We start from the raw sequence: 26,939 nt of genomic DNA, 5'->3' as shown, positions 1-26,939 counted from the left end.
GGCCGTATTCTTAGTCTTTTGTGAAGCAACATATATTTTATGTAATGACACTTTTTTCTAAGTGTTACTTGATTAACTACTCTTTCTTGCTTTTCTGTGTCCTCCAGGTGGCAGAAGTTCATTTAATTGGCTAACTGGAAGTACCATGGACACCATGGGCAGTTACTCTGCTGACTCTTCAGAGTCCCTCTCTTCAGCATTGCTCTTTACAAGTAAAAAGAATGGAAAAACTCAGAGAGGACCGTTTAAACCTTTAGGACCTACTTTTGGAAAACGGCGGCTAGGACTTCCAGGTGATGAAACAGACAGCAAAGCCAAAGGTGAGGTATTTAAAGCATCAGTTTATAGACATATTCCAATGTTCTGTATTAATATTTTATTACATGGTATTTATTATAATACATTACTCAGGGAGGAGCAGGGTCTTCTAGAGCAGAAGTTGTTCTGCATACTGGCTATAGGTATACCATATAGCAACATATGTTGTTTTAAAGAGGACCTTTCACCACTATGGGCCACATCATAATAATGTAGCTGAAGAGTTGAATAAAATATGTTCTTTATTTCTCCTCTCCATTGCAGAGATAGTGGCACCTAACACTAATTTCCCTTTCAAGCAAGGGAGCGTTAAGAGATTATTTTTCCTTTGTATGACTTTGCCCAATCATAAGAAGGCAGCATTTTTCTCCTTCGTCTCATTGGGGGACACAGATACTGTGGGTGTATGCTTCTGCCGCTAGGAGGCTGACACTAAGTGAAAAAAAGAGGTTAGCTCCTCCTCCGCTGTATACACCCTTGCCCCTATTGCGGGCGGAACTCAGTTTTTTGCTTAGTGTCCATGGAGGCACACACGTCTGGTTTTGCTCCAGATTTTTTCCTTTTTTTTTTTTTTTCCCATGAAGATGAGACAAGGGCGACGGACCCTATTGAAAGGGTCCGATCTCCCCACCCCAAACCATCAACGGGCGAGCACCTGTTGAGTATCGTCTCCACGTATCCTCTCCCGCACCGTGGGACATATCTGGGCCATTTTCCCCCAGACCTTTTTTTATTTTATTTTTACCATCTATGAAGATGAGACAGGGGCAACGGATCCTATTGAAAGGGTCCGATTTCCCCAAACCAACAACGGGCGAGCACGTGCGAGTGTCCCACCACGTATCCTCTCCCGCGACGTGGGACACAATGCCGGACTTAGCCCTGACCACCCCTAGGTATTGAAACCATGGGCTGTACAGAGGCACAAGACTAGTCCATGCGGCCCCCACTGCTCCACCAATGCTTAGACTGCGGTGCTGCAAGGTGGCAGACGGTCCCTCTCCTCACCCCCTGAAGGGGTTAGATGGATCTAGGGTGCCTGCACCGTCCTATTTTATCAAGACCCCCTCACATACCTGCGCTCAGGCTGAAGAGAATCATCGGTGAGGAGAGGATCTGGGAGGGCTCCTGCGAAGATCTCAGGGCTGGAGCCCCCAGCCAGCGGAAGCCACCGGCCATGCAAGGCTGAGAGTGGCTGGACCCGTCAGGCGGTGCTGCGCAGTTAGTGGTGCCATGTTTTTTTGTGTACCCCCCCCGTTCGGGTAGGGAAAAAATTGAGGCCGGAGCTAGGCCGCGGCCGGAAGTCCCGCCCGTGGAGCGGCGCGTCACTTCCGGCGGCCCTCTCCGCACTGGGCGGCGGCGAAGAAATTTAGGCCCCGGCTTCGGAGAGCAACTAGGCTGCAGAACGGAAACACTGGCCCTTGAGCGGTTTTACATGCTGGTTCACTCCCAGCTGGTGGCGCGCGATTTGAAGGAAGCAGCCAGGACGGGGGGGAGCAGGACTGGGGTAAGTGCTGCCCTAGAGGCCACGCTACAGGGAAAAGGAGGTGCTACCTCCTCCCCACATCCCCAGCAGCGGACAGATACAGCATATCCGAAAAGGCAAAGACGCACACGTTCTTTTACGCTGCATGCATCTCTTGTCGGGCTGCTTTTCCGCGGGCGCAGAGCAAGCGATTATGCGAAGCCTACGAATCCGAACGCGCCCAGGAGCCCTCCCCTGCAACCGTGACCAATGTGTCAAATCCCCTGGAGTGGGCCCGATCACTGTCACAGTCCATGGCGTCGCTTACGAGAGCTGTGCTGGGGGAGAAAATGGCTAGAAGGTTGGAGGAGTGTTTAATCTAGGGACGGGGGGGAGGGTATTCCTTTTATAGGAGGGGAAGATAGTGCAGATAGAGACCTGGGCACAAATAATGAAATTGGGGGTGGGGTTAGAACAGTTAATAATTTAAGAAAGAATAGAGGTACAGAGAGATACATAAAGTGCATGTATACTAATGCCAGAAGCCTTGCCAACAAAATGGATGAATTGGAGTTAATGTTGTTGGAACATAATTATGACATGGTGGGGATATCTGAGACATGGCTGGATGAGAGCCATGACTGGGCGGTTAATTTACAGGGCTATAGTCTGTTCAGAAATGACCGAACAAATAAGCGAGGGGGAGGCGTGTGTTTATATGTAAAATCATCCTTAAAACCCATCCTGCGTGATAATATATATGAATCTAATGAAAATGTAGAGTCCCTGTGGGTAGAGATAAGGGGAGGGGGGGGGGAAATAATAAATTACTGATAGGGGTTTGTTATAAGTCTCCAAAAATAATGGAAGCAACAGAGAATATCCTCATAAAGTAAATAGATGAAGCAGCGACTCAAGGAGAAGTCATTATTATGGGGGACTTCAACTACCCTGAAATACATTGGGGAACCGAAACCTGCAGTTCCAGCAAAGGTAATAGGTTTTTGACAACTATGAGAGATAATTACCTTTCACAACTGGTTCAGGAACCAACAAGAGGGGGGGCACGACTAGACCTAATATTAACCAACAGGCCAGACCGCATATCAAATGTAAGGGTTGGGGGTCACTTGGGTAATAGTGATCACAAATTAATAAGTTTTCATGTATCCTTTAATAAGATGTGTAGTAGAGGGGTTACAAGGACACTAAACTTCAGGAAAGCAAATTTCCAACGGATGAGAGTTGATCTTGGTGCAATTAACTGGGACGATATCCTGAGACATAAAAATACACAAAGAAAATGGGAGACGTTTATTAGCATCCTGAATAGAACCTGTGCACAATATATACCGTATGGGAATAAACATGCTAGAAATAGGAGGAAACCACTATGGCTAAATAGAGCTGTAAGGGGTGCAATAAGAGATAAAAATAAAGCATTTAGAGAATTAAAGCAAGTAGGTAGTGATGAGGCATTAAATACAGAAGATTAAATAAATTCTGTAAAAAGCAAATCAAGACAGCAAAGATTGAGACAGAGAGACTCATTGCCAGAGAAAGTAAAAATAATCCCAAAATATTCTTTAACTGCATAAATAGTAAGAAACTAAAAATTGATAGTGTTGGCCCCCTTAAAAATAGTCTGGGTGAAATGGTGGAAGATGATGAGGAAAAAGCCAATATGCTAAATGACTTTTTCAACAGTATTTACACAAGAAAATCCCATGATGGATAACATGATCAGGGATAAAAATTCTCCATTAAATGTCACCTGCTTAACCCAGCAGGAAGTACGGCGGCGTCTAAAAATCACTAAAATTGACAAATCCCCGGGCCCGGATGGAATACACCCCCGAGTAATGCAGGAATTAAGCACAGTCATAGATATACCATTATTTTTAATCTTTAAAGATTCCATAATAACAGGGTCTGTACCACAGGACTGGCATATAGCAAATGTGGTGCCAATATTCAAAAAGGGGACAAAAACTGAACTTGGAAATTATAGGCCAGTAAGTTTAACCTCAACTGTGGGTAAAATCCTGGAGGGTTTTCTAAGAGATACTATACTGGAGTATTTGGAGAAGATTAACCTCATGACCCAATATCAACATGGTTTTACAAGGGACCGTTCCTGTCAGACTAATCTGATAAGCTTTTATGAAGAGGTAAGTTCCGGACTGGACCAAGGGAATGCAGTGGATGTGGTGTACATGGACTTTTCAAAAGCTTTTGATACGGTGCCACACAAAAGGTTGATACATAAAATGAGAACAATGGGGATAGGGGAAAATATGTGTAGGTGGGTTAAGAGCTGGCTCAGGGATAGGAAACAAAGGGTGGTTATTAATGGAGCACACTCGGACTGGGTCACGGTTAGCAGTGGGGTACCACAGGGGTCAGTTTTGGGCCCGCTTCTTTTTCGCATATTTATTATTGACCTTGTAGGGGGCATAGAGAGTAGAATTTCAATATTTGCAAACTCTGCAGGGTAATCAATACAGAGGAGGACAATTTTATATTACAGGAGGATTTATGTAAACTAGAAGCTTGGGCTTGGGCGGCACGGTGGCTCCTGGGTTCGAATCCCACCAAGGACAACATCTGCAAGGAGTTTGTATGTTCTCCCCGTTTTTGCGTGGGTTTCCTCCTGGCACTCCAGTTTCCTCTCACATTCTAAAGACATACTAATAGGGAATTTAGATTTTGAGCCCCATCGGGGACAGAGATGATGATGTGTGGAAACTGTAAAGCGCTGCGGAATAGGTTAGCGCTATATAAAAATAAAGATTATTATTATATTATAAATGGCAAATGAGCTTTAATGGGGCTAAATGTAAAGTCATGCACTTGGGTAGAACGAACAAGATGTATAATTATGTGCTTAATTGTAAAACACTGGGCAAAACTGTCACTGAAAAAGACCTGGGTGTATGGGTGGACGACAAACTCACATTTAGTGGCCAGTGTCACGCAGCTGCTGCAAAGGCAAATAAAATAATGGGATGCATTAAAAGAGGCATAGATGCTCATGAGGAGAACATAATTTTACCTCTCTATAAGTCACTAGTGCGACCACACTTAGAATACAGTGTACAGTTCTGGCCTCCGGTGTATAAGAAAGACATAGCTGAACTGGATCGGGTGCAGAGAAGAGCGACCAAGGTTATTAGGGAACTAGGGGGTCTGCAATACCAAGGCAGGTTATTACACTTGGGGTTATTTAGTTTGGAGAATCGAAGGCTTAGGGTTGATCTTATTACAATGTATAAATATATGCGGGGACAGTACAAAGACCTTTCTAATGATCTTTTTACTCTTAGACCTGTGACGGGGACAAGGGGGCATCCTCTGCGTCTGGAGGAAAGAAGGTTTAAGCATACTCACAGACGCGGATTCTTTACTGTAAGAGCAGTGAGACTATGGAACTCTCTGCCATATGATGTTGTAATGAGTAATTCCCTACTAAAATTTAAGAAGGGCCTAGATGCCTTTCTTGAAAAGTATAATATTACAGGGTATATACACTAGTTTCCTTAATATTGCGTTGATCCAGGGAGCTAGTCTGATTGCCGTATGTGGAGTCGGGAAGGAATTTTTTTCCCCAATGTGAAGCTTACTGTTTGCCACATGGTTTTTTTTTGCCTTCCTCTGGATCAACATGTTAGGGCAGGTTAGGATAGGATATGGGTTGAACTAGATGGACTTAAAGTCTCCCTTCAACCTTAATAAGTATGTTACTATGTAATAGAGTCCCTTCAAGCCCCAGATAGGGGCAGGGACAATGGCTCGCCAGCCTTAGAGGGAACCCCCACCTCACAAAAGCCTCCGGCCTTCAGGGGCCGCTCTCACTCCAGGCAGACCCGGAGGAAACAAATCCACACGGTGTCGCCCAGTCCATCCGGTGCCTTGGCATCCGTAAGCTCTGCTTCTCGCTCCCTGTCACAAGTGGTTGATAGCGAGCAGACCTCAGATTGCGACTCAGACGAGCCCCTTGACCTGGACACTCCAGGGTCACGTGAAACTGGACAGCCTCATAGAAGCCGTCAATCAGACCCTGGGGATTGAGGATGATCTCGCAGCGGCTACGGGGCATAAAGTGGCATTTAAGCGAGTGAAGCGCCCGCACAGAGTTTTTTCCTCTCACCCAGAGTTTGAGGACATAGTGCAGCGGCACAGAGGACGTCCAGACAGGCATTTCTTGGGTCAAAAGGCACTCGAAACAAGGTATCCGTTTGCTCCGGACCTCCGTAAAAGATGGATGGAATCCCCGATGGTGGATCCTCCGGTTTAGAGCCTAGCCACTAAGACCCTGCTATCCGTCCCTAGTGGTTCCTCGATTAAGGATCCCACGGATCGCCTTATAGAGAGCTTAGGTCGCTCAGTATATGAGGCGTCAGGGTCAGCACTCGCTCCCTCGTTCGCAGCAACTTGGGTAGCCAAGGCTATGATATCATGGTCAGAAACATTAAACAAGGTCGAGCAGAAGCTACCTGCAGAGATTTTGGAGGTCGCAGGTCAGATGGCGATGGCCGGAGACTATGTAATCAATGCGTCTTTGGATGCGGCCAATTGCTCGGCATTTGCAATTTCGATCAGAAGGGCCCTATGGTTAAGGACATGGCGAGCCGATTCTTCTTCTAAGAAGTCCTTGACTTCCCTGCTTTATCAGTGCGGCCGCCTATTTGGGGAGAAGTTGGATCAACTTATCTCCGACTCCACAGGAGGGAAGAGTGGGTTTCTCCCTCAACAAAGGGTCAAACCGCTTTTTCGTCACCCGTTTCAGGCACGTTTTCGGGCCTTTCGCAACACCGGGTGGACTACAGCGGCCAATTCCGCCGCCTCAGGCCGCCCCAACCAGGATAGGGAGCGGCAGGTCTCATATAGAGCCAACCCATTGGGGAGATTGTGTACTCAGCAGCCCCGATTGAGGGGATCCAGATCCCAAAGATCGTCGGCCAAATGACTTGAGGCCTTTACCAGACGACACCGGCAAGGTGTGCGGCCGCCTACTCTGGTTTGTCCATGTCTGGGCCAATGTCGCTCACGACGCATAGGTAAAGGAATTGGTAGCCTCAGGTTACAAAATCGAATTTGTCAGATACCCGCCAAGACGGTTTTTTCTTTCCCGGCTTCCCAGAGTGGATGCCCAGGCAAGGGCTCTATTGGGAGCCATCAAATCGCTCCAGCAGAACGGAGTCTTTGTTCCAGTGCCGGAACACGAAAAAAAATCAGGGATTCTATTCCAACCTTTTTGCGGCCCCCAAAAAGGACGGGTAGGTCAGGCCTGTTTTGGACCTGAAGCTTCTGAACAAATTCATCAGGATCAGACATTTCCGGATGGAGTCTCTCCGGTCAGTCATATCTGCCATGTAGCAGGGAGAATACTTGGCCTCAATAGATATCCAGGATGCATATCTGCATATTCCCATTTTTCCTTCTCATCAGAGGTTTCTACGCTTCGCCATCAGTGATCTACATTTTCAGTTCGTAGCACTTCCCTTCAGGCCAGCCACGGCTCCCTGACTGTTCACAAAGGTTATGGCAGTTGTCATGGCCATACTGCAGTCTCGAGGCATAGTCGTCTTGCCTTATCTGGATGACCTCTTGGTCAAAGGCCCTTCAATGCGGTCATGCGAGGAAAATGTCAACATCACACTAGATACTCTTGCCCGCTTAGGGTGGTTGGTCAATGCGAAGAAGTCATCCCTTGTGCCAGCTCAAAAGATCTCCTTTCTAGGAATGATTCTCGACACTCGCCGAGGGTTGGTAATTCTCCCTCAGGAAAAGGTGCTAGCGCTCCGGCAAGGAGTCCGGACACTTCGGCAACCAGTCCATCATACCATCCGATCCGGGATGAGGAGTCATACCATTCGATCCGGGATGAGTCTAGGGAAAATAGAGGCAGCAATGGAAGCCGTACCGTTTGCCCAGTTCTATCTTCGCCCCCTGCAGCACGCCCTTTTGTCAGCTTGGGACAAGAATCCCTTCACGCTCGATCCGCAGTGCCGACTGTCCGTTCAAGTCAGGCAGTCGCTCGGATGGTGGTTAACCAGTTCCTCTCTGACCCAGGGGAAACCTTTCCCCCCAGGCCATTGGTTGGTGTTGACAACCGACGCCAGTCTCCTCGGCTGGGGAGCGGTGTTTCGCTACCACATGACCCAGGGATGGTGGTCGCTACAGGAGGCACGCCTCCCGATCAACTTACTGGAGATACGAGCAATTCGGCTGGCTCTGCAAAAGTTTCATCACTTTCTAGCAGGCCGCCCTTTCCGGATTCAGTCGGACAATGCCACGGCGGTGGCTTACATAAATCATCAAGGGGGCACCCGCAGCAGAGCAACCATGCGCGAGGTGGGGCACGTGCTGCAGTGGGACGAAGCAAACCACTCGGTGATTTTGGCTGTCCACATCCCGGGCGTGGAAAATTCTGCGGCAGACTTTCTCAGCCGGCAGGGTCTTGCATCTGGAGAGTGGTCTCTACATCGCCAAGTCTTCCAGAAGATTTGTCAGCTGTAGGGAACTCCAGATGTGGATCTGATGGCGTCCAGCGTGAATGCCAAGGTGCCCACATATGTCGTTCGGGCCAGGGACTCACAGGCAATCGCTGTGGACGCGTTGGTTCTGCCATGGAACCAGTTTCGCCTCCCATATCTATTTCCCCCGCTGCCACTACTTCCGAGGGTCATCAAGAAGATCAAGACGGAAGGGGTTCTGGCGATTCTGCTGGCCCCAGACTGGCCCCGTCGAGCGTGGTACACAGATCTAATGCAGCTGCTCGCCGACGTTCCTTGGCGCCTGCCAGAGCGCCCAGATCTACTTTCTCAAGGGACGATTTGCCACCCGAACTCAGGGGCCCTGTGTTTGACGGCATGGCCATTGAATCTTGGATTCTAACCCAGGCAGGGTTCGGGAGCAAGGTGGTCGCTACAATGATTAGCGCCCGGAAGCCTGCTTCAGCACGAATTTACCACCACACCTGGAAGGTGTTCTTTGCTTGGTGTCGAGGCCGCAGTGTTTCTCCGCTGAGATTCTCGATCCCCAACATCTTGACTTTTCTCCAGTCAGGCCTAGACTCGGGCTTAGCCCCAAGTTCCCTCTGGAGACAAATATCGGCCTTATCCGTCCTGTTCCAGCGCAGAATTGCTACCAATCTGCAGGTGAAGACTTTCATCCAGGGAGTCTCCCACTTGGTACCTCCCTATAAGGCGCCTATGGACGCTTGGGACCTTAACCTGGTCCTAAGTGTTCTGCAGGAAGCTCCATTTGAACCGCTTCAGGATATCTCCTTGAGGTACCTTTCCTGGAAAGTGGTGTTCCTATTGGCCATCACTTCTATCAGGCGGGTTTCAAAACTGGCAGCCCTGTCCTGCCAAGCCCCGTTCCTCTCTTTCCATAAGGATAAGGTGGTCCTCAGACCAGTCCCTCCTTTTCTGCCGGAAGTCGTGTCCTCTTTTCACATTAATGAAGATGTTGTTTTGCCTTCATTTTGTCCAGCATCGGTGCACCGTGTGGAAAAGGCTCTTCACACGTTAGACCTGGTAAGAGCCCTCCAGAGGTACGTGTCGCGGACGGCACCCTTTCGTCAGACGGACACGCTGTTTGTGCTCCCCGAAGGGCGCAGGAAGGGACTCACTGCCTCAAAATCGACCATAGCCAAATGGATTTGTTTGACTATTCAGGAGTCCTACCGCATTAGAGGCACGCCGAGTCCAGCAGGGATCAGAGCGCACTCTACCCGGGCAGTGGGCACCTTTTCACCTTTTGGGCGCTTCGGCGGAACAGGTTTGCAAGGCAGCAACCTGGTCCAGCCTGCACACATTTTCCAAACATTATAATATCCATGCTCAGGCCTCGGCGGATGCGAGCCTGGGTAGAAGGATTCTCCAAGCAGCTGTGGCGCACCTTTTAAACAAGAGGTGCATGTAGCTTGGATCGTTGAGTCAATCTCCCACCCAGGGACTGCTTTAGGACGTCCCACAGTATCTGTGTCCCCCAACGAGACGAAGGAGAAGCATGGATTTTTGTGATAACTCACCGTAAAATCCTTTTCTCCGAGACGTTCATTGGGGGGACACAGCACCCACCCTATTAGCCAGTTGGCACTGTTTTTGTTTAGTTAATATGCATTTATTTATGTGATATAAGGGTGGTCCTTTTCTGGACATGTTGTACCTGTATTAAGGCTAATTTTGTTGTCCTCCTACTGCTTTGGCACCAAACTGAGTTCTGCCCGCAATAGGGGCGAGGGTGTATACGGCGGAGGAGGAGCTAACCTCTTTTTTTCACTTAGTGTCAGCCTCCTAGCGGCAGAAGCATACACCCACAGTATCTGTGTCCCCCAATGAGCGTCTCGGAGAAAAGGATTTTGCGGTGAGTTATCACAAAAATCCATGTTTCACTGTGATCTGGTAAGACCAATGTTTCTTAACTTTAGCAAACAGCTCTCCTCACTCCTGTTGCTTACTGGCATTAGAAGCACTAGGAGCAGAGAAGGAGTATTGCATGGTAATGTCATTAAATAAAATGCTCAGCATCTATCCAGGTATCATGGAATAATTCCCCAATACTTGGGATAGATCCTAGAGTGTTGTATGTGACAAATGCTGCTTGCATGCTGCAGCTCTCCTCTCCCGGCATTATTATAGCATTATCTCATGATTGTTATGACTACATCGGGAGTGGAGAGCTGCACCATGTAAGCAGAAATTGTCATATACAACGGTCTGGATCTTATGCCATGTAATGGGATCGGAGTAGACATTACAATGCAGCTCTCCTCTTCTGGCGTTGTAATATCAGTAAGCATATGTAGATCTTGCTGTGATAAGTTTAGACTCGGCAGTCTTACCAGATCACAATGAAAAAGCCGGTTCTGAGCTTTTTGGTGAGCATTTTCTATTTCATTTCTTCTTCGGACCTTGATTTCTTACAATTGGGCAACATCACACAGGGGAAAAATTAAATGCCCCAGAAAGAAATCTTTATTAACGCCCGCCCCCTTGGTTGAAGGTGAAATTGGCATATTAGGCACTAAAATTGAGAAGCCAATATTTCCTCAATGAAGAGGAGAAATGAAAAAGGAAAAATTGTTTTCATCACCTTTTCAGTCACTTTCTCATGAGATATCCAGTTGAACGTGAAAAAATTGGTTAAAGGTCTTCTTCACCACACTTTTTTCCTACATTTATCTATTCTGTTCTGAATTTCTGCATGGATTTCTTTTTGACTGTTGGGTCCAAGTAATTGTTGGAATCTTAATGCGAGTTACTAGTCAATTGTGTTTATGATGATCTAATGTTAGTTACATTAGACCTGTCTGATAAATATTCAACTTGCATTTGCTATTAAACAACAAGGCTATAGCTTTTTTCCTTACAACTACTTTTTATTTCTTGTGGATTGCAAGTATTTAGGAAATCAGACACTTGAAGTGCATTGAATAGTCCTCTGTGAATGCATTTGACATTTCCCCAAATCTTTACTTTATTGTCCATACTTTATATCCATGATCAGATGTGATTAGCATCTCTCTTGTATTTTTCATCATGTTTGGTTTTATATCATGATGATTCTTTAGTGTTTTTTTCCTAAAACCTATTGATGTACTCTTAATATAATTTTATATACTATCATCCAGGTATTGAAATAAGGTCAGACATTTTGAGATTACGCAGACGTTTCTTAAAAGATCAAGAGAAGCTCAGTATCATCTATGCCAGAAAAGGAGTAGCTGAACAGAAACGAGAAAAGGTTTGTTGACTTCCTTTTTAATGTATTTATCTATTGATCTGTAAACTCCACTTTTTCAGTTTTATATGATTTTTTTCTCATATTATTTATCATATACATAGAAATTTCTCATCTAAGCCATTGAGGGACATGGGTCAAAGGGTTACAGCTGAGGACACTAAGTAGTTAAATGTTTGTTCCTTTTACCAGCTATACCCCTCCTGCAGGTACCGAGCTAATCCATTTTAGGCACAAATGCTGGTCTATGGATGAGGCTTCGAAAGAGGCTCTTGTGTCTTTCCCAATTACTGGCTCTAACTTTTTTGGTACGTAAATGGACTAAAACCTCTCCAAAGCAACATATGGGAAGAGTACCCGCCTTCCTCACAGCTAGCTCTAAAAGGAGGCCCAGAACACATGTATGCTCCTTGTACCACTTCTCCAGCCCACATTGTGTTTACAAGACACAGGACGCTCCGGAACGGAATAAGAGACCCAATGCGGTTTTCACTCTCCTGGTTACTTTCATTTCTTCAGCATAGATTGGATTCAATCATAAGTTTAAGCTCTCTTAAGTTACAGATCCTGGCACTCTGTTTTTTCCAGCGCTTGTTGACCTCCAAGTCTCTCATTCATACTTTCTTGCAGGCACTTATTGTCATCGGTCTTCAACTGGGGACCTCAATATTTTTTTTTTTTTAGTTTCTCCTTTGGATCTCTTTACGCCTACTCTCTTGGAAGGTTGCATTTTTAGTAGCCATCACCTCCATCAGGCAAATTTCTGAACTGGAAGCCTTGTCTTCTAATTCCGATTTCACAATGTTCTATTAGGACAGAGTAGTCCTCAGACCAGTCCTAGCCTAAAGTGATTGTTGCGATCACGGACGCAGCGTGGCTTACCAGCCAGCGCTCCCACGTTGTCGAACCATAACGACAACGGGGTATGCGTCCCAGGTGATTGTGGATTGTTAACCCACTGGACCAAAGAGGGGGATCCGGGCCTACCCGGACTAGGGAAGGGTAGCGACCGGGGTCTGTGGCAGCTGAGCTAGTGGACAAGATGGCCAAATGCAGAACTAAAAGACACCGCACAACTTCAGGTATGGAGAAACAAAGTTTACTTAAACAAAGCAAAAGACCTCTAGACACCAGGTTCCCGATTATGCACATCACGAAGGGCACGCATCTCAGGTTGATAGGCGAAGCAAGAGGCCGTCATGGGTTGGCGCAGTCCAGGGTCTTCTGGCACGGGCATCCTAAGAGGACTTCACACTTAGGCCTCAAGAGTGGCACAGGCACAGCAGGAGAACATCAGACACCGACCTCGGACTAGCTTCAGACGATGGCAAGAGGGACGTATGGCACAGACATCCCTGGAGGACCTCTCTCTCGGCCCACAGGAGAGGCTCAGGCACAGCAGGAGAACATCAAACACCGACCTCAGGCAGACTTCAGATGATGGCTAGGGTCATCACGGGTTGATGCAGTCCAGAGTTATCTGGCACGGGCATACTGGGATGGCCTCTCTCTCAGGCCTCAAGCGTAGCACAAGCACAGCAGGAAAACATCAGACACTGACAGCCTTCAGACAATGGCAGGAGCAATCACGGGTAGAAACCCAGGGAATCGGCAGGACATCAGAACATAAGCAAGACTCGGATAGCACAGGTCCGGGAACATTGGCACTACAGCACCGGGCATCGGCTGGTCAGGTCCAGGGACCGTCACCGGGGAACAGAGCTGGAGACTCCTGGGAAACACGGAGGAGGAATCCATCCAGTAACATGAGCGGGACCGACTCAAGAGCACAAATTGGACCACCAGGACCACGGACTGGACATCTGGACACAGGCTGGACATCAGAACATGGATCGGACATCAGAACACAGATGGGACATCGGAACACAGATGGGATATCGGAACATGGACAGACATCTGTACTCAGGCAGGACATCAAGACACAGGTAGGACATCAAGACACAGGTAAGACATCAGGACACAGGTAGGACATCAGGACACAGGTAGGACATCAGGACACAGGTAGGACATCAGGACACAGGTAGGACATCAGGACACAGGACATCAGGACATCGGTACTCGAGTCGGACATCAGGACATTATGTCTCAGGCAGGACATCTGGACATTATGTCTCAGGCAGGACATCTAGAGATTATGTCTCAGGCAGGACATCTGGACATTATGTCTCAGGCAGGACATCTGGACATTATGTCTCAGGCAGGACATCTGGACATTATGTCTCAGGCAGGACATCTGGACATTATGTCTCAGGCAGGACATCTGGACATTATGTCTCAGGCAGGACATCTGGACATTATGTCTCAGGCAGGACATCTGGAGATTAAGTCTCAGGCAGGACATCTGGAGATTGTCTCCTGCAGGACATCTGGACGTTATGTCTCCGGCAGGACATCTGGACGTTATGTCTCCGGCAGGACATCTGGACGTTATGTCTCCGGCAGGACATCTGGACGTTATGTCTCCGGCAGGACATCTGGACGTTATGTCTCCGGCAGGACATCTGGACGTTATGTCTCCGGCAGGACATCTGGACGTTATGTCTCCGGCAGGACATCTGGACGTTATGTCTCCGGCAGGACATCTGGACGTTATGTCTCCGGCAGGACATCTGGACGTTATGTCTCCGGCAGGACATCTGGACGTTATGTCTCCGGCAGGACATCTGGACGTTATGTCTCCGGCAGGACATCTGGACGTTATGTCTCCGGCAGGACATCTGGACGTTATGTCTCCGGCAGGACATCTGGACGTTATGTCTCCGGCAGGACATCTGGACGTTATGTCTCCGGCAGGACATCTGGACGTTATGTCTCCGGCAGGACATCTGGACGTTATGTCTCCGGCAGGACATCTGGACGTTATGTCTCAGGCAGGACATCTGGACGTTATGTCTCAGGCAGGACATCTGGACGTTATGTCTCAGGCAGGACATCTGGACGTTATGTCTCAGGCAGGACATCTGGACGTTATGTCTCAGGCAGGACATCAGGGCACAAGGCGAACATCAGGTCTCAGGTAGAACATCGGAACTCGGATCTCAGGTAGAACATCAGAACAATGGCATCGTACTCCGGACATCTGGCAGTGATCGACAGGCTCCGGACGTCAGGCCGCGGACATCAGGCACTGGACATGAGGCTGCAGTCATCAGGCTCCAGACATCTGGCAGCGATCGGCAGGCTCCGGGCATCAGGCAGCAAAGGATAAGATCCGGACATCTGGCGGAGGACGTCAGGCACCGGACATCTGGGAATGGTCATCAGACATCGGGCCACGGTCGTCAGGCTCCGGACATCTGGCATCGACCTAAAAAGAACTCAAGCTGTCTGGTGCAAGCACCGCCGGAGTGGACTAGAGCTGGCCGGGGATTGCACCGAATAAGAAGCTGAGCACAGAGTAGCAGAAACTCAGCAGACACACAAGACTCCTCCTTCCAAGATGAACCCATGTTAGATCACAGAAAGTCAGTTAGCAAAGAGTCACAGTCACTGGCTACAGGGTTCAAGACACAGAAGGACTTCAGGAACATAACACAGCAGGAATCAGGACTAGGATTTTGGTACCAACGCATAAACAGGGCAAGTCCAGGAACTCAGACATCAGCTGTCCCAAAGCTGATAACAGACTGAACAGAAACGGATCTGGGTACTCTGTCCCCAGAGCAGGCGGAAAACAGGCATCAGCTCACCTAGGACTGCAGGCAGGCAGAACAGGTGCTGAACACCAAACACACATAGCAAGACTCAGAAACTTAATGCGAAGCTCTGGCAATGCCGCACAGGGAAGGGAACTTTATATAGGAGCTGTCTCACAGCGATAGGATGGGAGCAGCAATTCAAGCACACACCCATTCCTCATAAAAGCAGGGGAGGTGTGGCCGTGCGCATCCTAAGCACAGCCAGAAACAAATCAGCATAGCAAAGGACACCTGTGGTAAGTCATGCACAACTGCAGAAGACCTAACAACCCGCGTGTAGCTTCCACAGCTGCAGCCAGGGATTGTACATGCGGGTCATCATGCAGTGCAGAGGAGACACACGCATGTACAGCTACGCAGCCGAGTCGGGAACTGAGCAGCATCCATACTGCTGAGAGGAACAGAGGCCGCTATCTGCAGACCGGATATTACTTCAAGAGAAATGTGCTGTCTTCCAGGTGCAAAAATTAAAGATGTGTCTGACAGGATATCAGGACTCTTCAGACCTACAGATGACTTCCCATTCCTGCTACTACATGTGGGGACAAATGACACCGCAAGAAACGACCTGGAAACCATCTGCAGAGACTTTGAAGACTTAGGCAAGAAAGTGAAAGAACTGGGAGCGCAGGTGGTCTTCTCTTCCATCCTCCCAGTGGATGGCCATGGAACAAGGAGGTGGAATAAGATTCTGCAAGTGAACAACTGGCTACGTCGATGGTGCCGTCAGCAACGATTTGGATTTCTGGATCACGGAGTGAACTACTTATACGATGGACTACTTGCTAGAGATGGGGTGCACCTTACGAAGACTGGAAAGCATGTATTTGGAAGTCGCCTTGCTACACTTGTAAGGAGAGCTTTAAACTAGAACAACATGGGAAGGGAAGCAAAAGACCAGAAAAAGCCATACACCTGACAAATGCTATTGAGAACTCTGCTATTAGAAGTGGAAAGGAAGAACAAAGACGAAAGAATCTAATTAATAAAAATATTGGAGAAAGAGAAACCAATCACAAACTAAAATGTTTCTATACTAATGCACAAAGCATGGGCAACAAACAAGGAGAATTGGAACTACTAACACAGGAAAAGAAATATGATGTCATTGGAATCACTGAAACTTGGTGGGACAATACACATGATTGGAATACAAGACTAGAAGGATACAACTTATTTGCAAGAAACAGACTTGATAAACGAGGAGGGGGTGTTGCATTGTATGTTAGAAACGCGTATATCTGCACAGAGATTGAAGCTTCAGAGACTGGGAGTTCTGTGGAAACTGTTTGGGTAAGAATACAAGGACAGAACAATGGAAAGGACACCATTGTAGGCATTTACTACAGGCCGCCTGTGCAAGCTGAAGATATGGATGAACTCTTTATGCATCAAATGGCCAAGTTCTCCAAAAAATATGACCTAGTTGTCATGGGAGATTTCAACTATCCAGACATTTGTTGGGAATCTCTCTCAGGCAAAACTAACAGGTCAAGGAAATTCTTATCCTCTCTTGCTGACAACTTTATCTTCCAAAAGGTAGGGGAGAAAACAAGGGTAACTGCTACCTTGGATCTAATCCTTATAAACAGGGAGGAAATGGTTGAGGAGGTAAAAGTGGCTGGAACCCTAGGAGGTAGCGACCATGCTATTTTAGAATTTTGGATAACTAGAGGAGGAAGACCTGTGAAGACTCAGACGTCAAGGTTAGATTTCAGAAAGGCAGATTTTAAGGGATTCAGAAAGATAATTGGAGGGATCCAATGGCTGGATATCCTTAAAGACAAAAATGTCCAGGAAGGATGGGAAATCTTGAAAAATGAAATTCTCAAAGCACAGTTGTTAACAATTCCGAAAAGAGGGAAAAATAGGAAGCATTTAAGGAAACCAGGATAGGTGAACACAGAACTTAAGCACATGCTAAAAAGGAAGAAAAAAATGTTTATAAAATGGAAAGAGGGAGGCATATCTAAAGAAGAATATAATGCTGTCTGCAGAACCTGCAGGGCACAAATCAGATTATCTAAAGCTGACAATGAATTGAGGCTTGCAAGAGATGTCAAAAGCAATAATAAAGGATTTTGGGGATATGTCAAAAGTAAAAGAATAGTCAAAGATGCTATAGGATTTTTACAGGATGAAAATGATGAAATGGTAAGACAGGATGTTGAGAAGGCTGAACTTTTAAATTCCTATTTTGCATCTGTTTTCTCTCAGAAAGGAAATGTAACACCAACTGTTATTCACTGTCCTATTAAGGGAATAGAAGAATCCAGGATATCTATAAACAGAAAGATAGTGAGGAAACACTTAGCTAACCTAAATGAATTCAAGTCTCCAGGTCCAGATGAATTACACCCCAGAGTACTGAAGGAGATAGCAGAAGAAATTTTTGAACCCCTCTCCATAATCTTTGAAAATTCTTGGAGAACAGGAGAAGTGCCAGAAGACTGGAGAAGAGCAAATGTTGTTCCTATCTTCAAAAAGGGGAAGAAGGTGAACCCAGGCAACTATAGGCCGGTGAGTCTGACTTCTATACCAGGAAAGATCTTTGAACAAATTATTAAACAACATGTATGTCAATACCTGGATAAGAATGAAGTGATTAAACAGAGTCAGCATGGGTTTGTAACTAATAAGTCATGTCAGACTAACTTAATTTCCTTCTATGACGGTATCACTGATTGGGTGGATCAAGGAAATGCTGTAGATATAGTATATCTTGACTTCAGCAAAGCATTTGACAAAGTCTCTCATACAATCCTTATTGAAAAAATGACTAAGTATGGAATGGACAAGGCAACTGTTAGGTGGATTCATAACTGGCTTAGTGATCGGACCCAAAGAGTGGTCGTAAATGGCTGCACATCCAGTTGGAAGAATGTCTCAAGTGGGGTACCACAGGGCTCTGTCCTGGGCCCTGTATTGTTCAACATCTTTATCAACGATTTAGATGAAGGAATTGAGGGTAAACTGATTAAATTTGCTGATGACACAAAGCTAGGAGGGATAGCTAATACTAGAGAAGAGAGAGAGAGGATTCAAAAAGATTTAAATAAACTGGAGAAGTGGGCAGCAACTAACAGAATGGTTTTTAACAGGGAGAAATGCAAAGTACTACATCTGGGCAATAAAAATGAAAAAAGCATATATAGAATGGGAGGAATAGGGCTAAGTGACAGCACATGTGAAAAAGACTTGGGTATACTAATAGATCACAGACTGAATATGAGTCAACAGTGTGATGCAGCAGCAAAAAAGGCAAATGCAATTCTAGGATGTATTAACAGAAGCATACAGTCTAGATCACGTGAAGTCATTATTTCCCTCTACTCCTCTTTGGTCAGACCTCATCTGGAATATTGTGTCCAGTTTTGGGCACCACATTTTAAAAAAGACATCAACAAACTGGAGCAAGTTCAGAAAAGAGCGACCAGAATGGTGACCGGTCTGCAAACCCTGTCTTATGAGGAAAGGTTGCAGGATTTGGGAATGTTTAGTTTGCAAAAGAGAAGACTGAGAGGAGACTTAATAGCTGTCTACAAATATCTAAAGGGCTGTCACATTGTAGAAGGATCAACTTTATTCTCATTTGCACAAGGAAAGACTAGAAGCAATGGGATGAAACTGAATGGGAGGAGACACAGATTAGATATTAGAAAAAACTTTTTGACAGTTAGAGTGATCAATGAGTGGAACAGGCTGCCACGAGAAGTTGTGAGTTCTCCTTCAATGGAAGTCTTCAAACAGAGGCTGGACAGACATCTGACTGGGATGATTTAGCGAATCCTGCTTTGAGCAGGGGGTTGGACCAGATGGCCCAGGAGGTCCCTTCCAACTCTACGATTCTATGATTCTATGATTCTATGATTCATACAGGTAACTGACAACAGCATTCCAGCTCACGATGGGGAAAGGAGCGAAGGGTTAAAGCAGAGATATGCAGAGTATCACCAAGTAAACAGAGTACAAACACAGCGGCGTTACAGTGATTTTGGTATTCCTTCTAAATAATGCCATTATAATGCATTTATTTTGAACCCTTCTATCTCAACCAAGGGCAAAAGCCCTCCATACTATGGATATGATCTGTGCGCTGTTCTTTCTTTCTGGTGTGCAGATTCCCTTATTTCCATAGATCCCTAAGCGGCTCCTTGCAGGATCCAAGACCACCATGGTCGATTGGACCCAACTGACAATTAATGAGCCCTGCTACTCGAGGGCAAGATGTCTCTCTTCCTTGTGATGGCCCATTTTATCAGAGCAATGGTGGCATCATGGGCCTTTCATCACATGGACTTCCCTACAGGTGTGTAATGTGACCACTCAGTCGTCTCCTCACATCTTTGCCAAATTTTACATATTGCATACATTTGCATCTGTTGATGCTGCCATAGGATACAGGGTCCCGCAGACTGCAGCTCAATAGACAAAATGACCTTCTCCATTGTTGTCCCACTACTAGGAAATGCTTTGGAGCATCTTATGGCCCTGTCTCTCCCAATTGCACTGATGAAAAAGTGGCCTTTTCTTCTCACCTGTAAAAACCTTTTCAGGTAACATCCCTTCGGGGATACAGCACCCATCATTCAGTGTTTCTTTCGTTCAATGGTCTAGAAAAAAGTTTTTTTCAGGTAAAAAGAAAAAGCCAATTATAAAAAGTATATTTACTGTATTATCAGCTTCTTATATTGTTTGCAGTGGACTGATTAGCCGTCTATGTTCTTCTGTATTTAAATACTGGCACTTTAGTAGTGATAAGCGACTGTGCTGGGATAAGGAGTTATCCGAGCATGCTTGGGTGCTAACAGTCTTCGGCTTGCTTTAAAAATATGTTCGAGACCCCACTGCTGCATGTCTCATGGCTGTTGGACATCCCTAACACATGCAGGGATTGCCTAAAAATAGGCAATGCAGACATGCAGCCATGGGGTCTCGAACATGTTTGAGTATGACAATGACACTTGGTTATCACCCGAGCATGTTCAGATAAGACCTTATCTGAGCACGTTCGCTCATCACTACCCTTTTGTCAGGAGTTGCAAAAAAAATTTATAATATACTTATTTAAATTGGCCATAAAATAAATGTATATATCGACCATGAATGCTCAATAGAGGTAAATAATGTTTATATTTTTAAGGAAATTAAAGTTGAGCAAAAGATGAAGCAAGATGCTCAAGTCGTTCTTTATAGAAGTTACCGACACGGAGATTTGCCTGATATTCAGATTGCATACAGCTCACTTATTGCACCATTGCAAGCACTGGCTCAGGTCTGTTATGTACCTTTTGTATGCTAATAATAATAATAATAATAATAATCTTTATTTATATAGCGCCAACATATTCCGCAGCGCTTTACAGTTTAACAGTTTCAAAACACAAGTCATAAGTAACAACGCTAACAATACAATAATTAAAGCAAAATAAGACGAAATAAGACACTTTGCTCTGTAGTGTTGCTCTCGCCAAACTAAATTCTATTCAAATTTAGGTATTGGATGTCAAAGGCAGGATTCACATTACTGTTATATTTGCATATTTTTTAGCATTCATATAGTGAAATGAACATTTTCCATAAGTTTCTCTGGTATTCAGTTTTTAGGATTTTAATGTGTTTACATAGCAATCCAAAAAAAGCAGCTTTCTACTCTCTGTGAGATTGTATGTCAGGGCCGGAGTTCATTGGCTACATAGCTTGCAATGACTGCTGGATGTGGGGGTGCTGTATGGTGAGTTATGGGATAAAAGCTAAAAAGAGGTAGATGACGGACCACACAGCCAAAAGGCACCCAATGCTCTTGTAGAATGTGCTTTGCCCTTCACATGGTACATCTCCTAAATTACCAACAGTATTCTTTGAGCAATTGTAACACTGCATGGTGCAAGCTTTTTCTGGAATGACAATCAGGGAGATAGAATGATGAAAGGATGTGATATGGGAAAAGTAAATCAAGGTACTGTCCAGAGAGCCAACTTATTTTGGAGGAGGACCAGGATGGGTAAGTGACAGGATAGAGATACCAGTTCAGAAATGACTGCCAAAAAAACAATCTTCCAGGGAAGAAGGTAAAGAGGGCTATCAGAGGGAGATTCTGCTGTGTTAGTGCAGACTATTAACGGGTTTCTAAGGGCATAATTTTGAGATGTGACAGAAATATCAGATTGTTGGGGGCCTGACACCTCCACTGATCTGACAGCAGCGGCTGGATGAAACGAGTAACTAAGATGCAATGCGCAGCTCAGTTCAGTACGTAGCAGCCGCTGCCAAGTACTGCAGATCCACTTCTATTCTCTTGCATACGAGCTGTTGTACAGCACTCAGCAGCAGCCGCTGCATACCAAAAGGAGCTACACATTTCCAGGGTAATAAGACGACTGTCCAAGTCGTTAGCCCGATAAGGAGAACTGGTATTTTATTGAAAGCAGCTAAAGTTCAGTACTAGATATATCTGAGCTATGTTGATTCGTGGGTTTCTAGAAATATAGCAGACCTATTTTCTAGACCTAGCCAACACTTTAAAAGAAAAATACAAAGTCAAATTTTATTCTATCCATACTGTAAAATTATTTTTTTCTTACTAGTCTCCAGTCCTTCAAAATGCATTGAGAGGAAAAAAGGGGTTTCAAACCTCCTTGAAATATGACACATAAATTCTGATTCATAAAGATCTGGAGTTTTGCCTGCCAGTCTTGATCTGTGGTGTGCTGGAGTAAGGTGTGCCAACTTCATTAACAGATGTGCGTCTCTCAAAAGGAACCTGACAGCGCATACAGGCAGCATGTATCAGGCCATGCTGTATGATTTCAGCCATACATGTTTACCTCTGAAACACTGAAGTGTGGGAACAAAGCCGCACGGGAGACTAGTCAGACGGGTCCCCTGTTGCTTTCCCTGCCTGTTGTGATTGACTGATAGGTCTTTCCCTATGCACGCACACCAGGAGAGACCTGTCACTCCTGGACAGCAGGTGGGGGGAAACTGCCTGTGATCGTCTGACTAGTTTCCCGTTCATCTCGGCAGCCATGGCTAATAAACCGTTTTTCACTGAAACCTCCCACTGTTTCAAAGTTAAACTACTAAGATTGAAATAATGTAGCCACAGTCTGATACATGCTGCCTGATCCATGTATCGGCTGTCGGTGTTCTGTTAATGAATTTGTTGCATCTTTGTATTATCAATGATGAATTTATTGGGCTTGCTCAACCACACATCTTCTAATGAAGCTCCGCCACTTTTCAAAACGTTGGTTGCAATGCATGAGAATCGTGTAAAAATGGCAAAATTCACCAAACCTTTGTACGACCAAGAATTTCACGAAAATTTTGAGAAAGTTCAAGCAGTTTTACTCCAAAAAAACTGGCCTAATCGTCTTAATGAATCAGGTCTTAGTCCCAATGAATTATCTGGACCAAGATTTTTTTTTTTTTTTTTTTTTACTTATTCCTGGCTTTTAAAATAGAACAAATAGTCCTCACACACTCCGACTCTCACACACGCAGCCTCTTGCGCGGTACCACCAGCAGAACACCGTCGCACTGCGCCTGTGGGAATTCTACTCAGGCGCAGTGAATCATTTGGCTGATCCCGGCGGCAGATGCGCGACATGTCTACAGGCAGAGGAAGCCGGTCACATTAAAGGGGCTTTCCCACGAACGAAAGTTCATTTTAAAAATGTTCTCTGTCTGACCGTGTACAGAACGTACCACATCTCTTGGGCAGGGGAGGAAGCAAAAGACAATACTGACATTACAGCAGGGGATCACAGAGGATTCATATTGTGAGGTAAAATATTTCACTGACTGTTTTTAAATAATATTTTACCTCACAAAATGTATCCTCTGCGATCTCCTGCTGTAATGTCAGTATTGTCTTTTGCTTCCTCCCCTGCCCAGGAGCTGTGGTATGTTCTGTACATGGTCAGACACAGGGGTGAGCGAGACAGCACAGGGGGGAGACAGCTCAAATGGGACAGCACAGGAAGGAGAGAGACAGCAGACAAGGGGGATAGCATATGGGGTAGACAGGTCAAAGAAGAAAGCACAGACCGGAGAAGTCAGCATATGGGGAAAAGAGAGAGTAGATAGGTGGGTGAGCACATGGGGGAGAGATTCTCAACGCTGCAAAGCTTGCCCCCATCGTGACATTAACGCCATCCCGACGCAATAGCATCGTGTCTCCATCTAGTATTCGCAATATCCATTGAAGTATTGACTATGACCACCACATGCAGACTTTCTCCCCATTATACTTTTTGCCTGCTATCAATGAGTATATTAATGGTTGTCTGAGACCTGTTCTGCCACGCTGAGTGCACTTGGGCACACAAGTTATAAAGATCTGCTTCTGGCAGCTGCCTTTGCAATTTCAATACAATGATGTCCCTATGCGCTTCATGGGAAATAAAAAAATTCCTGAAAAGCACCTGAATGGTTAATAATCTATCTGATAGCAGTTTTGAATATGTTAAGGGATTCTGGTTTTAAAATGGTATCACTTTGGGGGGCTTTCCAATACATACTGTAAGTCCACCAAAAATTTGCCTCTTTCACTAAAGAGTTAAAGAAAAAGTAACCCTCTTCTTATTTTTGTTCTTCAGAAAGATCCAGCTCTGGCAAAACTGCTATTCAGTGCATTATTTTCTGGGATTCTGGAAAAAGTCGGCCATATAGAAAAAGACAGCATTGCTGCTAAACTGGTGGATAAATTCAATCATTATTTGAACAACACAGTGTGCTATTTCCCGCCATTCATTGGTTGCATACAGGTATGTGCAGAAATATATTAATATGCTTGTGATATACATATATAGATAATTTTAACCTTTTTAACCACTTTGCTGCTGCTACATATACCCCCATTGCCATGTGTTTTCTGAAAACAGACTTTATACACATTAGCGAACTACCACCCATTGTGTTATACTCATAGGAGCTGTCATAAAATTTTGTATCAAGATTTAACATTTAGCCACAGTTCATTTTTTATTATTTTCTTACAAATAGTTTTAAAAAAACTAGATGCACAACACCTCTTAAAAATAAAAGTTCACATGTATCCTTATGGCTACATGCAGATGTTTACACATTTTCACCTGCATTGAGTACATGCAAAATATCAGTGATCAAGATGACCATGAAATTCCAAGCAGTTTGGCTGCAGGGTAATGGTGACATCTTCCAACTACTTTATTAGCGGAAAGAAGCTCCTATGTTTATGTGTCTGAGCACATATTCTCTGCATCGTAAAAGGGGAGCTAGGTTACTGTGAGACCAAGTTCTCATGAGCATATTTTAATTTTAGGCTGGAGTCACACTAACCTGCGTAAAATACGGTCAGTATTTTACATGCGTAATACGGATGACAGACCCCTAAACAGTGCTCCGTATGTCATCCGTAATCAAGGTGTGGTCGCGTATTTTGCGCATGTCAACATCCGTATGTAATCCGTATGGCATCCGTATGGTGAGATTTTTTCGCAGGCTTGCAAAATGGACATATAATGGAGCCCTATGACAGTTTTAATAAAGAAATGAAAGAATAGATATAGACACATAGAATGCATATATATATATATATATATATATATATATATTCTATGTGTCTATATCTATTCTTTCATTTCTTTATTAAAACAGTCAGTGTGAGTTTACTGTATCGTGCACTGAATTGCCGGCTTTGCTAAAAGACACCTGGTGCGTATTTCTCGCAGGTCACATGTGTGCTCCGTGTGTAATCCGTATTTTTTGCGCACCCATACACTTGCATTGGCGTATTACGGGCGTAGTACGCTGACAATCGCAGCATGCTGCGAGTGGCACGGAGCGTAGGATACTGAGGAGAAATATACGGCTGGTGCGAGTGACCCCATAGCGAATCATTGGTCCGTGTCTAATGCGTGCTTTTTGCGCCTCTCACGCACCCGTATTCCTCGCCAGTATGACTCCGGCCTTAAGTGCTAACCGTAAAAAAAAACACAGCACACACGGCGAGATCAATGATGAGCTATTTTTGTTAGTTTTTTTTATGGATAAAAACTGCGTGTGAAAAAATCCCAGTATGCAGTAGTAATCTTATGTGTGTCGGATGCGACTTGCGTGTTAATACCTATGAGTGCACAAAAAAAAAGAATTTCAAATGGAGCCACCCAATCGCATCCGTTTTTTTCAGATACGTTGCAATCCTTCTGCATAGGAAACTATTAATTATGAGCGAACGTGCTCGTATAAGGTGTTATCTAACCATGCTCGTGTGCTAATCGAGTGTCTTCAGCGTGCTTGAAAAAGATGTTCAAGCCCCCGTGGCTGTTTGACAGCTGCAACACATGCAGGGATAGCCTGTTTGTTAGGTAATCCCTGCATTTTTTGCAGCTGTCAAATAGCCGCAGGGACTTCAACATATTTTTCAAGCACGCTGAAGACACTCTGTTAGCACACGAGCATGCTCGGATAACACCTTATACGAGCATGTTTGCTCATCACTAAAAACTATTGGTTTTTGTACTTTTGAAAAAAAAAAAAAAAAAACCCTGCTGTTGTATAAAAGCGGATGCCAAGCGAGAAAAAAATCATCTGACTTTTCCAGATGACGCTCAGATGATTTTGGTTTTATACAGTCATGTAAACTTAGCCTAAGAAAGCAGAGCTGCTATTCTTAATCCCTGGTAACCATTAGCATATATAGAGATCACTTCTCATGTCAAGGCTACTAATAACCTTTCCATTGCCGTCTTTACAGATTTTTCTTTCAGAGCATAGCTGCTACAGTTAAGAAATATTACCTACTGCCTATACTTATTGGACTTGCAACATGTGTACATATAATTTAAAAAAAATGATATTTTTATTTAGGATATGTGTTACCAACATGATGAGCTTCTTCTTCTAAACCCAGCAAGTGTCAGCACAAGTAGCATAGAAAGTTTGCAGCAGTCAATCGGCATACTACTGCTCGAGAAAGCATTACAGTTCATTTCAGCACCAGAAGAACCTCCATCAAAGAAGAAGCGTGGAAGGACCAACGTTCCTCCAGATGTTCAGAGATGGATACAGCTTGCTCGGTGAGTCCTGTGGATGTAAAAGGTTTCTTATATAGTCATAGATGTGTGACAAGCATCATTTATGACCTTTAACCACTCAGTTTGTGATGTGTTTATTCTCTGAGTTTAACCACAGATCTTTCTTTATTCTCTAAGGTTGTATCGCTCTATTGGTGACTATGATGTTCTTCGAGGCATTTTCAGTAATAAGATTGGAACAAAAAGTATTACTCAGTGTGCGTTAGATGCAGAAGCAAGATCTGACTATGGAGAAGCTGCTAAGCTTTATGATAAGGTACGCGCATAGGACATAAATTAGCTGGAGGCCAATAATGTGCAGTGTTGGAGATAGCGTGAGATCGTTGTTCATTGACATCCGATATTATTAAACAGACCAGTATTTTATTTTGTAAAGAATCATTATACCTTTTTTATCTATTAATATAGTTCATTTGCATGCAGAATCGTCATTCGCTATTTGGTAGGGATAATAGGATAGGCAAGTGTTGAATTTCATTGTGCACAATCTTTATATTCATAAGGGAGATAAGCCACCAGAAGGGCCTAACAGTGCCCCCTTCTCCCTCTACCATTAAAACTGTATGTACACATGACCGTAACAAGTATGTTGGGGTTTGGATA

The 26,939-nt window shown here is 44.9% G+C and overlaps 1 protein-coding gene across 2 annotated transcripts in view; it reads left to right on the top strand.

The window, feature by feature from the left end:
* PRKDC (protein kinase, DNA-activated, catalytic subunit) overlaps nucleotides 1-26,939 on the top strand; it is a 503,687-nt gene that overhangs the window by 326,066 nt on the left and 150,682 nt on the right. For both annotated transcript variants that reach the window (XM_073583775.1, XM_073583776.1), the window contains exons 59-64: nucleotides 108-320; nucleotides 11,427-11,539; nucleotides 20,399-20,530; nucleotides 23,859-24,026; nucleotides 26,110-26,318; nucleotides 26,454-26,592. In XM_073583775.1, the coding sequence (XP_073439876.1) occupies nucleotides 108-320; nucleotides 11,427-11,539; nucleotides 20,399-20,530; nucleotides 23,859-24,026; nucleotides 26,110-26,318; nucleotides 26,454-26,592 (974 nt within the window). The remainder of the gene's footprint in view (nucleotides 1-107; nucleotides 321-11,426; nucleotides 11,540-20,398; nucleotides 20,531-23,858; nucleotides 24,027-26,109; nucleotides 26,319-26,453; nucleotides 26,593-26,939) is intronic.

Source organism: Dendrobates tinctorius, unplaced genomic scaffold (genome assembly GCF_039654945.1).
Source record: "Dendrobates tinctorius isolate UK_male_01 unplaced genomic scaffold, ASM3965494v1 ptg000081l, whole genome shotgun sequence".
Lineage (NCBI taxonomy): Eukaryota > Metazoa > Chordata > Amphibia > Anura > Dendrobatidae > Dendrobates > Dendrobates tinctorius.
The sequence above is the reverse complement of the archived record's forward strand: the minus strand, read 5'-3'. Positions and strand labels throughout refer to the sequence as shown.